The sequence below is a fragment of the Lethenteron reissneri genome, chromosome 13, assembly GCF_015708825.2.
Source record: "Lethenteron reissneri isolate LAM-NWPU_2019-01 chromosome 13, ASM1570882v1, whole genome shotgun sequence".
Classification (NCBI taxonomy): domain Eukaryota; kingdom Metazoa; phylum Chordata; class Hyperoartia; order Petromyzontiformes; family Petromyzontidae; genus Lethenteron; species Lethenteron reissneri.
The window spans coordinates 6,362,171-6,375,604 of record NC_083791.1 but is presented as its reverse complement, the minus strand read 5'-3'; the positions used below and the strand labels follow the sequence as shown (position 1 = coordinate 6,375,604).

The 13,434-nt window shown below is 40.3% G+C and overlaps 1 protein-coding gene across 5 annotated transcripts in view; it reads right to left on the bottom strand.

The window, feature by feature from the left end:
- The window catches only part of CEP164 (centrosomal protein 164), a 33,015-nt gene that overhangs the window by 3,094 nt on the left and 16,487 nt on the right, over window positions 1-13,434 (bottom strand). For all 5 annotated transcript variants that reach the window (XM_061550955.1, XM_061550952.1, XM_061550956.1 and 2 more), the window contains 14 exons: window positions 13,266-13,343; window positions 12,657-12,776; window positions 12,190-12,312; window positions 11,904-12,047; window positions 10,643-10,726; window positions 9,759-9,827; window positions 8,351-8,541; window positions 7,657-7,771; window positions 6,990-7,063; window positions 6,281-6,464; window positions 3,837-3,944; window positions 3,107-3,224; window positions 1,188-1,386; window positions 587-708 (listed from right to left, as the gene is read on the bottom strand). In XM_061550955.1, the coding sequence (XP_061406939.1) occupies window positions 587-708; window positions 1,188-1,386; window positions 3,107-3,224; window positions 3,837-3,944; window positions 6,281-6,464; window positions 6,990-7,063; window positions 7,657-7,771; window positions 8,351-8,541; window positions 9,759-9,827; window positions 10,643-10,726; window positions 11,904-12,047; window positions 12,190-12,312; window positions 12,657-12,776; window positions 13,266-13,343 (1,729 nt within the window). The remainder of the gene's footprint in view (window positions 1-586; window positions 709-1,187; window positions 1,387-3,106; window positions 3,225-3,836; window positions 3,945-6,280; window positions 6,465-6,989; window positions 7,064-7,656; window positions 7,772-8,350; window positions 8,542-9,758; window positions 9,828-10,642; window positions 10,727-11,903; window positions 12,048-12,189; window positions 12,313-12,656; window positions 12,777-13,265; window positions 13,344-13,434) is intronic.

The following is a 13,434-nucleotide window of genomic DNA, read 5'->3' as shown; positions in this document are numbered from 1 at the left end:
ATAGTGCAGATGGACAATGCATACTATCAGTTTCAAGTTGTGTATATTAATTTCTGGAAACCACAACATCTATATTTATGCAGAGCGTAGTCTTGTGACCTATTGCTCAATCGGGATAAAAATAGGCCACAAAAAGGCTCGACTTGTTATAATGCAGAAGTAAGGCTCTGATAATGAAAACCCAGTTCTACATCTGAGCGATCAGTTGTGCAACAAAGTCGCTCTCAAAATCGCTAAAATGTATCGTTGTCTGAAACTGCTTTGACCACATCTGAGCCAGTAGTTGTGCAACAAGGAAATTAAGCGACTTATTCAGGATTGCAACTTCTAATCGCATTACCCAAATGTGTGCATGTGATTAAATACATCGCTACAATAGCTGGGCGGATCGATGCTTGAAGATAGAGTCCACCTCTTCTGTAAGCAATCGGCTGTGCAACTGCTTCCACGTTTTAGCAAGTCGGTTGCATGCAATCAAGTTGCATGTAACCGACTGCTCCAGGCGTGGACCCGGATTTCAGAGTTAAAAGTCGAAATTCACAGCGGAGAATGTTTGGCTGCAGAATGGGGCACACGTCCCACAAACCTGGAAAATACTTGCGCCACTTCTCAGCCATCATTTCATCCACAGACTGAGTGACACTTGCCGGCACAGGGCCCCAAGCATGAGCCAGAGGAGCAGAAGACCCAAGGCCCATCTGGGATGGCCTTCAAGCATACAAGTTAAATAATGTTAACAAATGGTATCGGAACTGGATTACATGTGTGTACATGCATGGGTAAATATACTGCAAACGTTATTCTTTGTATATTTTAGGAATACCAGAATCCCTTTCCGCTTAAACACAATGATAACTTAGTTTAAAAATAAAGATGTATTCTTATTGGTTTCATTACTTTTACGTATAAAATCTAACAATTGCCCCGATCTGTCACTAACTGAGTAAAATGTAGTCACTTAGTAACAATATGATCATATATTTGATGCAACTTTTAGTGACTTAAACTACCGTTCCCCAATAAATAAAACGATACTTACTCTACCCCGGATTACATTCACATTTACAACTTTACTCTGACTGAAAAAAGGGGTACCGAGTACTTCATCACAAATTGCTGCAATGCTACTGCATGATACGACATTGCAAAAAACTCTCTGATGCAGAACACGAGAGGGCGTGTGGTACCTGAAGTATGCCGAGATGGGTACACCCCCGGTCACAGCTGGCGGTAAGGCACCTGTTGCAAATCGAGTGCCAAATGTTGTTAACGAAGGCTGCGCCTGTCCCAGCAATGTGAGAACGTTTGTAAGTTCTCGACTCAGCCTCTGTATGGAGGAGCTTAGGTGCTGCACTTCAACGCCTTGCACAGCAGACTGTGGGATCCCTATATAAAAAAAAACAATATAAAAATGTTTTACCATGTAGGCTTTTGTGACCAATATTATCCATAAGAGGTTTTTTGGGTTCGATCGCTTAAATATCAATGTATCGTTAAACCCGCTACCACCCGACACAGCCAATTATTACGGTTTGTCACATAAACACAACGTGCCAATTCGTTACTCGTACAGCACACCGGTGTTGGAGAGTAAACCCACAACATTTACAATTCGACACCGACGTTTCGCCAGTAATCTGGATGTCGCTTGATAATGCTAGTTGTCCGATGATGCTAGTTGTGATTACTGGCGAAACGTCGTAAGAAGATCAAGATATGTAGTGCGGACACAAGACTGATTAACGTTTACGAATTCAATTGATATTGAGAACGACGCATTATATTACACAAAACTCCATTTTACCACCAAATTAATACGGATTCCATTGGCTACGAATTCAACTGCAATTTTCACGAGTATTACAAATCCATGGAAATCATGCATTTTTTGCCTTGGTTTTCTTACATTGTCACAGATAAACAAAAATGCTTTTAGTTTCAACTGAAACTCCTCACATATTAAAAAAACAAACATATTTTGACGTAAAGAAAAGCGTGACATGTGTTGGAGCTTTAGTGGCATGTATACCTTTGCACTTCAGTGGTTTGTAAAGCCTGCGGATTATCACGTCAAAGCCACACACGCAAATGCGCAAATAAAATCAGCTTAGCCAAATCCAGGGAGATTCTATTTTAAGAGTTGTCCTTGGGAGCATTATTGTCCCAGCTGGTGCTTAAAAGCAAATATCCTGGCTGCCTACATTGAACGTTCAATTTAACAGTTTGGAATGGAAAAAAACCATTACATTTTGTTGGCATATTCCACGTGACATCACAAGCCAGGAAATGTGGCTCATCAACCGTTAATATCCTTTGTGATTACACGTGCCCTTGCCAACCGAACCATTATGCAGAGTTACTCAACTTAACTCGATGTAATGCGTGCAATTGACGCAGACTCATTTAAATCAATTTAAAATGTTGTGACCATTAACATGTAAGACATTAGTTAGTACACGATATAATGTTCCTTAACACAAATGTATTCTGACACAATAAATGTTTAATTGTCATAATAACAAAAAGGGCAAATTAATCTGAAATGTTTGAGCCACAATGTCATCATTTTTATAAGTGTATAATTGCAACTTGTGTAACATGCATGATGTTGTGATGGATTAGGCTGTGCTAACCCTTTCGTCTGCACTTTGCTGGTATATTGTAATTTTTGATATCTTACAAACTTTATGAATGGTACCTTACAAACTTTATGAATGTTCCAGATAGACTGGTCATATGTACACGTATGGCCCTTCGTCAATCCACTGCTGGAAGAGGGCCTCCCCATGCTATACAGGTCATGGTGGCTATATGATTATACTTCACCATACTGGCCAATGCAGGTTGGTAAATGCAAGGACCATAGAAATGGAAGTGTAGAAGTGCAGTGAAACAATGGATTAGGCTGTACTTTCTCTGTTGACCAAAGCGTAGCACCACAGCAGCCTATAAAAATTGTTATATTTATGGGGGTCACCCATCCTAGCAATACCCAGGCTCAAACCTGCTTTGCTTTCTAGAGCTGACAAGAAGAAGCGCAATCCAGGTAATCTGTTCAAAGGCATTTTAAAGATGAAGGTCAATTTCTAGAAAACGTTTTGCTTACGTTGCTGAGAGCTGAAGTCCAAGTCGATTTCGCTGCTGAGATCGTCCGATGACATGTCGACATCAAATGTAACTCTCTTGCCATCCAGTGGCACTCCTTGGCTTTCTTCATCTGACAACTAAGGCAGCAACATTAAGACACAGGTTAAAAGTACTTTCGTGTGATAATTAAAATGTTGACCTGTAACACAAATAACTGCAAGTTTAACGGTTATTGTGCACACCATTTACAAAGTTGAATGTGCGTTCCAAGTTAATACACTCTTCTTATGGAGCAAACCAAGTGATGTCATATAATCAGGTTTCGGAAATGATCAGGTGATTCTCACCGTAAAATATTTCTCTTACATCTTTATCGTGCCAGTATTACTTTGCTCTAGATTTAACACAGAAAACACTTTTTTGCTAAATGTCAATCCAATGTGACAAAAAATACACACTTAAAATGGACAATTATTATTAGTTCCATGGTTGAAATACACTTTTTAATTAAGTTTAAAAACTAAACATGGGAATTGAAAGTTATGTTTGTGCTTGATTGCCTTGGCTGTCTTATTCCTGTACTTGACTTTCTATAAATGTATTTGACATTGCATAAATGTATACTGTGTATGCTGCAGCTGTAAAAATTATTGTACATATGATTAGATGTTTGTGTTTTCTACGTCGCTATCCATGATGTCAAAAAACAAGCAAAACATTTCTAAAATATATACGTTAATTCTCTTTACCACGTCCATCACGGACTCCTTCAGCAGCCCCAATTTCTCCTCCTTCTCCCGCAGAAGGCTGAACCCTTTACGCATTGTGCTTCTAAACGCAGCCAGATGCTTTGCTTCCTGCATGCAGGAGCACAAAATGAATCACACATCGACCACAAAACCTTGCTGATCTCGTCAAGGAGCATAAACCATCACATGAACTCCCGGTTATTCTCACAGCAGCAGAGGATGTTGGCTAACCATCGAAGAAAGATGGTCACTGGATAGTTTGGTTTCAGATGTTTCTTTACTCCTTTGGTTCTTTCGGTAAAGTCGCGTAGGTATAAAATAAATAAATCACGAAAAAATAAAAATAAATCACGATTTATTTTATTAAAAAAATAGATCACGATTTATTTTTATTTTATACCTACGTGACTTTACCAAAAGATCCAAAGAGTATGGATTCCTGCAGTCATGAAAGCTTCAAATCAAGATCAGATGTTTCTTATTCATGTTTTTGTTTGTTGCGGTTGCACCCGACTCAAGAGCCGCATGGCTCACAGGGTTATACCTAATAAATGAAAGTGAATATAAGCCACTGGAGCTATGCACTTTGAAATCGAAAACGCATGTCTTTACAAATTCTTGTGTTTAGTTTGTTGTCCTTCACCCGCCTCCGATTAGCACGGTTGGCTCCGTACGGTGCGAAACAAGTTCAACAGTCATAATAGAGTTATTTTGGGTTAGATCGCGTAAATATATAAATGTGTCGTTAAAAGCCGCCACCACCCGACACAGCCAACTAGTAAGGGTTGATTTTCTTTTAGTCTCGTGCTGATCATTCGTCCTGTTTGCCCAACATAACATTTTCCACACATGCAGTTAATCCTGTACACACCTTCTGTTAATAGCTTCGGTAATACATCTTTTGTACCAGATATTAATTTCTGTATTTTATGTACCGTGCCAAATGTGACTCGGGTGTTTTGTTTTTCCAAACATGTGGCTAGTTTATCAGTTACTCCCGCAATGTACGGTATTTGGATCGTCTTAATTACTTGGGCAGTTTCAATGCTAGTGTTATTCAAAAACCAAATCAAATAAACCGAGCATTGAAACTGCCCAAATAATTAAAATGCACACAATAGACCGGAAGGACAAGATGAAAGGGCTTTGCATAATGCACATGCATAATGTAAGTTGACTCAGTAATCCCCACACTTTGCGCAAGAGTGCAGAAACGTGGTCACCATATAAGGAACGAAACAGTTAGACTTCTCCACAAATCTGGCTGTCGCCTGATGAAGCTAGTTGTAATTACTGGCGAAACGTCGTACTCGGATTGTAAATGTTGTGGCTCGGCTCTGCAACACACCGGTTAGTGCTGTACTAGTGACGAATTGCCACGTTCTGTTTACGTGACAACCCTTACTAGTTGGCTGTGTCGGGTGATGGCGGGTTTTAACTACACATTTATATATTTACGCGATCTAACCCAAAAAAACCTCTTATGGATGATAATGTTGGCGAAAGCCTACGTGTTAAACCAAGTTCAACAGTACACAGACAACACGAACCATTCTGTCACTGTGCACATCACAGCATGTGTTCCTGAGCTACACAATGGGCAGCAAAGGGCAGCGCAGAAATATATAATTGTTCGACTGTTTGTCATTGCTCCCATGTCTTTGCTTCCCACCTGCAGCAACACACACTGACCCAGCATGGTGATGTATTATCAAATGACTCTCCACACCCCGCACTGTATAATACAGCCTTCATCCAGCTGCTGTGCATTGAAAAAAGGGCTGAACATTTCAACCTTGTGTCACACAGCCAAGGGCAAGCAGTCTAGGTTATACACATACAGTCGTACCTCAGTATACGACCGCTTTGGAATACGTCGAATTTGGTACACGTCGTGTTTTGACGAGAAAAAAATGTCTTAGGATACGACGTCTTGCTTGGGATATGCCGCGCTTGCTAGAACTTGTATGGGTCGGGATGAGTCACCGCGTACCCGCGTAGACCCCGTTCCTCACCACCATCCTCGTAGGCTATCTACTCCTCTCAGCAAGGTAAAGTGATGTTAAATTGTATTTTTATTTAATTTATTTATGCATTTATTTTAATTGATGTATGCATTTTAGTAATAAGTAGTGTCTAAATTATTTTATACAACCCCATTAATGTATAATATGCCATATAAAATATAATTTCTTATACTCTGGAACGGATTATTTCCTTTCCCTTTATTTCTTATGGGAAAAATTCGTTTGGTGTCTACGTCATTTTCGGTTTAAGTCCTACCTTCTGGAACGAATTACCGACGTATACCGAGGTACCACTGTACAAGACAACATATGATTGTTTGTTTGGGGATTGTGTCTTCCCTTAAATGACAAACTTCGTGGTAATCCCCCTTAGATGTTTATGTAACAAGCCGATGTGCTCATCATGTTGCATCGTACCTGCTCCAGGACCCTGTGGGAGTTGTCCCCCTCCGCTGTTGTGCCAGAAATGCTGAGCGTGCGCTGTGATCTCTTTGCTGACCTCAGGGCATTGTCCTGGTGGCGCAGGCTGCTCATCTGCTCGGTTATGAAGCGTTGTGCGCGCTGCAGGGAACATTCCTCCTGGGCAATGTACTGTCTAATGCTAATGACAAACACAGAGAATACTGCATGGGAAACTTCCCGTGTTGTCTATTCAATAGGCATGCAATGCAGTTGAAATGACATCTTATTGGGAAATAGCTTAGGTCTCTCGTTATCCGTTAATGCATAATCAAGAACTGCATATGAATAAAATCAAATGCAAATTCCAACAATGTCAAATGTACCCTTTAGCCAGTAGTACAGGGCTTATAATTGTTTTTTTTTTCTAAATTTGAAGCTTTCGTAAAGTCACGTAGGTAAAACAATAAAATAAAATAAATGAACACAACTAAATTATAATAGTTTTTTAACTCAGAAATTCAATTCACATTGGTTCCTGCTTGAAGTTTGAGCATTTCAAAATGCTCTAAAACAAAGGCACTCTCAAGACAATTACTTATTTGCCAATTCCAACAAAAAATCACATGTACTCCCACTACATATAATGTTAAAACAATTAGGTTCGATACTATTGTCAATATTTGATTATCGCATACATGCAGTGCAAGCAATGTGGGGCACAGACCTGCTGATATCCTTGAGCTTATTTTCAATCCGTTGATCCTCTGCATTGCTTGAGCCTGGTTCCACACTCGATCTCTGTGACATTTCACAAAGTGGACAAAGAGCGTCTAAACAAGCTGCTCAGTAGGAATTTACTTAAACATTATTTTTAAATCTACTTTTAATTATTCATATGCGAATGGAAATAACAATGCTTCTATATTCGAGGGTTAGAATTTGGTTTTCAACGCTTACTTAATGTTACATTTGAAATGTGTTTATATATACTATATATTACATACTTGTACATTTATATGTACATATATGTATTTGTATTAACTCAACGTAACTCAGGTTACCAGGACAGGAGATAATATATCAGGGACATTTGGCACTCCAACATTGACTGAAAAGTTCTGAATGCAGAGTGAATAAATTCCTCGAATTGTATTTCTTAAATTCAGTCATTTTTGTTTGGATTCAGCTGACAATATTCACTTTTACGCATTACGCCCAAAGGATCTTGAACATCCACTTTACAGCAAAGAGCATGGTTTGGTAATGACATACATTTCCAACATAAATGACGTGAAATTAAATGTCGAGCCCTTCGGTAAGATTGCTCATCCATTAGCACACAGGATTGAAAGTGAAACTGTAAGCTTGGCTGAACAAAGCAATCCACTTACCGTCACCTCAGGACCTGTGAGATCCTCTGCACGAAGCTCTCCATGAGTATCTTCGCTTAACTCCCTGAACGCAGCCTCCACGCCCTCTTGGCGGGTAACGCTTTCTTGCAGTTCACTGACAGATAGAAAGTCAAACAACGCATCGTTACCCAACATAGACATGCACATTGCGTACATAGACAGTCCTTTAATCAACCCACTGCTGGATGAGGGCCTCCGCATACTTTTCAGGTTAACCATACTTCACCATGCTGTTTCGTAGCGATTGGTGAAAGTAGGGAGCATAGAAACACAGAACATCAATTGATTTTATCACACTGTCCTCTGCTGCTCAGATCGTAACTCCGCGAGTATGACAATCAGCTCGTACATGGTGGGTTAACCATCCAAGCTCAATCCAGGCTCAAACCTGCTTAGCTTTTGAGATCTGGTGAGATTCGATACATTCAGAGTTCTAAGTTAATGCAACGTGGCACAGGTATGCATTTAATTGAGATGGCAAAATTAAGTGCCATGTCACTGTAGAAACACAATTTAATCCACTTTAATAAAAAAAAAACACAAAAAAATTTAATGGCATATTTAATTGCTTGTCATGGTCAGAACTTATAGAAATTAACATCTACAAAAGAAGGAATAGAAAAATGTAAACAAATACTACAACTTCTGTTAATTGGTGCGGTGCGGCACGAACCCAAGTTTATTTTTTAGCCGGACACCCTCGCCCTTCAAGGCATCCAACTCGGCCGCCAGTTTAGCCTTCTGCCTCTCCATCTCTTGCAGATCTCGCCGAGCGGTGTGCATCGACGCCTCAAGGGTCTTCTCCTCCTTCTGCAGGGCCTCCACAACCCGGGCCATGCGCTCCTGCAGCTCCCCGTTTTTGGCCTGGGTCACAGCATCGCCTGCCGTTAGGCCTCGGCATATACGCACACAACTGTGTCTGAACGCCGCTTGGGAGCGGCAGCAGCAAAGTTGTTAATGTTTAATGAATTTGTGAGGTAAAACTAGAAAGGTTCTGTAGTCAATGACTTGCGTTCTATAAAAGCTCACATCAAAGACCAGTATGCCTTCAGTGCTTTAGTTGTATTTTTCAAACTTTGCTTGAGATGGCAACATCAAAGGGAACATTAAAAATGTATATTTTCTAAAGATGAACATAACATTCACAGAGCTTGATTTGAAGCTTTCGTGACTGCAGGAATCCATACACTTTGGTTCTTTCGGTAAAGTCACGTAGGTAAAAAATAAAATAAATCACGACGTTTCGATCGCAACACAGGACGACCGCTTGTGTTGTGATCTAAACGTCGTGATTTATTTTATTTTATACCTACGTTACTTTACCGAAAGAACCAAAGAGTATTCACAGAGCTGTCACGAAATGTGTTACCACAACATGTCGTTAGCATACCTTTTGTTAAAAAACAAAGCCTCGCCATCCAAATTTACATTCAGGGAGTTAAATATGCATTACTATGCACTTTCTTGTCTTTTCGCATGAGAAACATGTTTCTTCATATAAACTGTGAACTGGTTTCCGAAACTTGACACTGGGACAGCGATGCCATGATCACTTAAAATCGTTCATTAAAGCCTCAACTGTAAAAATATGTTTTCAATATTCTTTGGTTCTTTCGGTAAATTCACGTATAAAGAAAAAATAATAAATTAAATAATAGCATACTACGACGTTTCGATTGCAACACAAGCAATCATCATCAGGTATAAAATAAATAGCAACACAAATCTAACCAGAAAACTATAGACAGACATATAAGCAGACAGATATCACAAAGATACACAGAGAGAGAACACGTATCGGCACTCTCTGTGTATATTTGTGATATCTGTCTGCTTATATGTCTGTCTATAGTTTTCTGGTTAGATTTTTGTTGCTATTTCTTTTATACCTGATGATTGCTTGTGTCAAAACGTCGTAGTATGCTATTATTTAATTTATTATTTTATCTTTATACGTGACTTTACCGAAAGAACCAAAGAATAATTCCTGCAGTCACGAAAGCTCCAAAATCGAGAATGTTTTTAATAATCAAATAAATAATCCATCAACAGTGATCGTAACGATGTAAATAAGAGAGTACTTGTATCTCCTTCTCATATGCATCTTGCTCTTCTTTCCTCAGCTGCATCTGTTTCCTTTCAACCTCCACCTGTCAACATCCCAACAAATGGTCGATCATCAGTCTTCATAATTTATGGACAACATTTGCATTCCAACACTCTCTTCGAAGATCAAGCGCTCACTAAATTGAACCTCACAATTACATGTATTTAAAAGCTGAGACGTATAACGCCGCAATGGCAAGTAGCTTGATAACCTTGTGATGTATCTGTATCCCAAACCTGGTGTACTACTATTTCAACTAACTGCTGACAATCAAAGTACCACATTGAACAGATTTACTACTATAATGAGCCAAGAATGTCTGTGTGTCCCGCGCGTGACGTCACTCCACGTCGGCCAGCCCCCCTCATTAATAATCATGAACAGATGACGTCTTCCAAATGGACACCCCCCTCCATTAATAATAATTAGCGGGTGACGTAACTCCACATGGAGGGGGGGCGAGGCGCCTCCTCCCCCCTCCTCAGCGTCAACTGACAACCCTCACTATAAAGGCAGAACCCTCACGTCACGCGATCTCCGTAATGCTGTTGAGACATCGAAGTAAAAAGGAAGTCATGATGAACAAGGGATCATAACCTTTAAATTAACTAAGTCTGTGTCACCGCGGCCTTACAAATTGCATACGAATTGATGCAATGAATATCACATCGCGGTCTGCTTTTCGCTTGCAAGTTTCAGATTTACTGAAATACACCCGTCCTTGGATGGGCAAAAGGCTAGTTTATTAGATTTAAATTACCCCTTGCGTACTGCATAATAATAATAATAACTGAAGTAGTACTTGAGGCAATTTCTAGAGAAAAAAAAACTTGACAATGGACATTTTCTACTTCCAACCTCATTCTGCAGCTGCAACTTCTTTGCAGAAAGGTCAAGAATGTTCAGCTGTAAACGCTCATGTTCTTCCTTCCAGTCTCTCTCCTGCAAGCACAGATAAAACAACATTTTAAAATCTTACAAAATAATGATTAGCTTGAACAAATTTAACTTTTACTGATTAATAAGTTCATAACTGTGATTAAATATTTTTTTAAATGCGCTTGTCCATTACATTTCCAATAGTGTGCCGATTAGCACGGTTGGCTACGTACAATGCGAAAGAAGTTCAACATACATAGTGGCAATAAACACATCCCTGCGGAGGGAGCTGGGAGGAACGTTGGGTTGCTCGGTCAATGGCCAGGGTCAACGGCGGCGTGGTGTATTCCGCAAATATGGCTGACTGTGAGGGCGGGCACAAGCCGGCGTGAGTAGGTTAAACGTAGAGTTTTATAAGGGCACCACGGAGTGACCAGCCCCTCCCCACCCAGCCTCACCCCTCCCACCCCCCACCCAGCCCAGCCCAACCCCCCCCTCCCCACCCAGCCCCTCCACACCCTCCCCAACCAGCCCCTCCCCACCCTCCCCTCTCCACCCAGCCCCACCCCTCCCATTTTTGGATGCACGACGGACGGACACAATAATCCCCTGTGGGCTGGTGTAACCAGGAGGTTCCTACAAGTATAATCTGTAATCCTATAATACTTTCCCTATAACTACTGAAGTTAGGCAATCTGTGCAGAGCAGGGTAGCAATGTATAAAGTTTAATTATATATGTGATATCTGTATATAAACGTGACCAGCACTGGAGTCGATGCACACAAAGAAAGTTCAGATGTTGCTCGTTATATATGGAGTGAGGAGTAACAAGAGAGGGGGAGAAGTGGGAGAGGAGGCAAGAGGGAAAACATTAACGAGAGTGACTGGGCTCGGTCACATAAATGTGAGAAAGTCAAGTGGTGAATCAATAAAGGGGGACCAATTCCTCACGGACCCCATTTACGATCCTTGAGACAGAACAACTTGCTGTTGCGAGATGTTAACTACCTCGCCTGGTATACACGAGGTCGTGGGTTCGATCCTAACCCTGACAGCTGTATATTTGGAGTTTGCATGTTCTTCCCTTGGTCGAGTGGATTTTTTTACAGGTCCTCCGCTTTTTCCCTCCACATTTAGAAAGGTATGTTCGAAGTATTTGGTTGCCATACATTTCCAGATGAGCTACCATTTGTGGCCAGGTAGCTTTTGAAAAAGAGCTAGATAGCTCAAAACACCAACCCGCTCTGCGTTGGCAAGGGTCAGCTGCTCCAGTCTCCTCTCCTGGTCTCGTCTCATCTCTGATAGCTCCTCTTCGTGCCGCTCCTGAAGCCTCTCTCGCTCCTCCTTCCAGCTGTCCATCAGCGATCTACGTAGATTACTTTCCTGTCGTGGTTTAAAAATGTTAAATACACCAAAAACAACTCGGTTTAATTCAAGGGAAGCATATCGACTTTTATTGCCTTCACAATATATTTTACAACAGGCTTAGACGTGCACTGGCAGTCGTGTAGTGAATGTATCTCACCTCTTGCATGTGATCCTCCCGGATTTTGTGCAGACTTTTCGTGTGGTCAGCCTTCATCTCATCAAGCTTCTGCACATGCTCCCTTTCCACATCAGTCCTTCGCTCTCTCATCAGTTCACTGAGCTGATTAACAAAAAAAAATCTTATCACACGACAATGAATGAAGGCATGCATCCGGTAGAGTTTTGAACGTTGTACCAGCGTGATCAAAAGCTTTCGTGACTGCAGGAATTCATATTCTTTGGGTCTTTTGGCAAAGTCATGTAGACAAGTTCAAAATGATTAATAATAAACAAAAAAGCACGACATTTCGATCACAACGTCTTTGTTTTTTGTTTATTTTTAATAATTTTGACCCTATCTACGTAACTTTACCGAAAGACCCAAAGAATATAGTTGTACCAGCTGTTCGTCGTTATCAAGTTCAAGCAAGAGTAACGCAGTAAGTGGAAACGAATGAACAGTACCTGTTTTTCATAATCATCCACCTGCTGCTGTCGAAGTTGTGCCTTTTTAAGTCTCTCCGTAACATCGTCTTTTTCCAACATCTGAGTTTCCTCCAGCTCTTTCTTTAAATGATCAATATCCTATACAAATAAAGTAAATTGTCAAATCAATGCTAACGCAGTTAAAGGAGAGAATGGCCTTCAAATTCCCACATTTCCCACCAAGTACAAACTTGACAACTCTGAGCAAACATGGCACATTTCAACTTTAAATCAACAGTGGTTAGTTAAGGAGTCATGAGGATGTACAGATATGCGCCATTTCATCTGGAACATTTGACATTTTAAAAAGCAAAATAACTGGACATTACAGAATTTAGATCACATTAAAACTGTTCAAATTTAGTTCGTGCTTTTCATCATGCAGTTTTGATTAAAAAAAAAATATATATATATATTTTACTTAAATCAATCAATTCAATATGAACATTTTTAACAGAAGTTGAAAAGTAAATCCAGTTCCATGGATTACAATGTATCCAGGTTGGGATAATCCTTGAAATACTTCATGCTGGAACCAGCATATAAAAGTTTTCAAGTGTGTAGATTCAAGGTTACATTATTACAAACCTTTCCATGCCTCTCTTGGACTGCAGACTTCAACTCGTCCAACTCATGCAAATGTGTTTCTTTTAGCTTTTCCAATACCTGCAACAAAATAAGAAAACATGAATATCCCACTAATTGTGCTTCGTGTGTCCCTACTCCGATCTACATAATCAGCAGATTTAGAGGCATA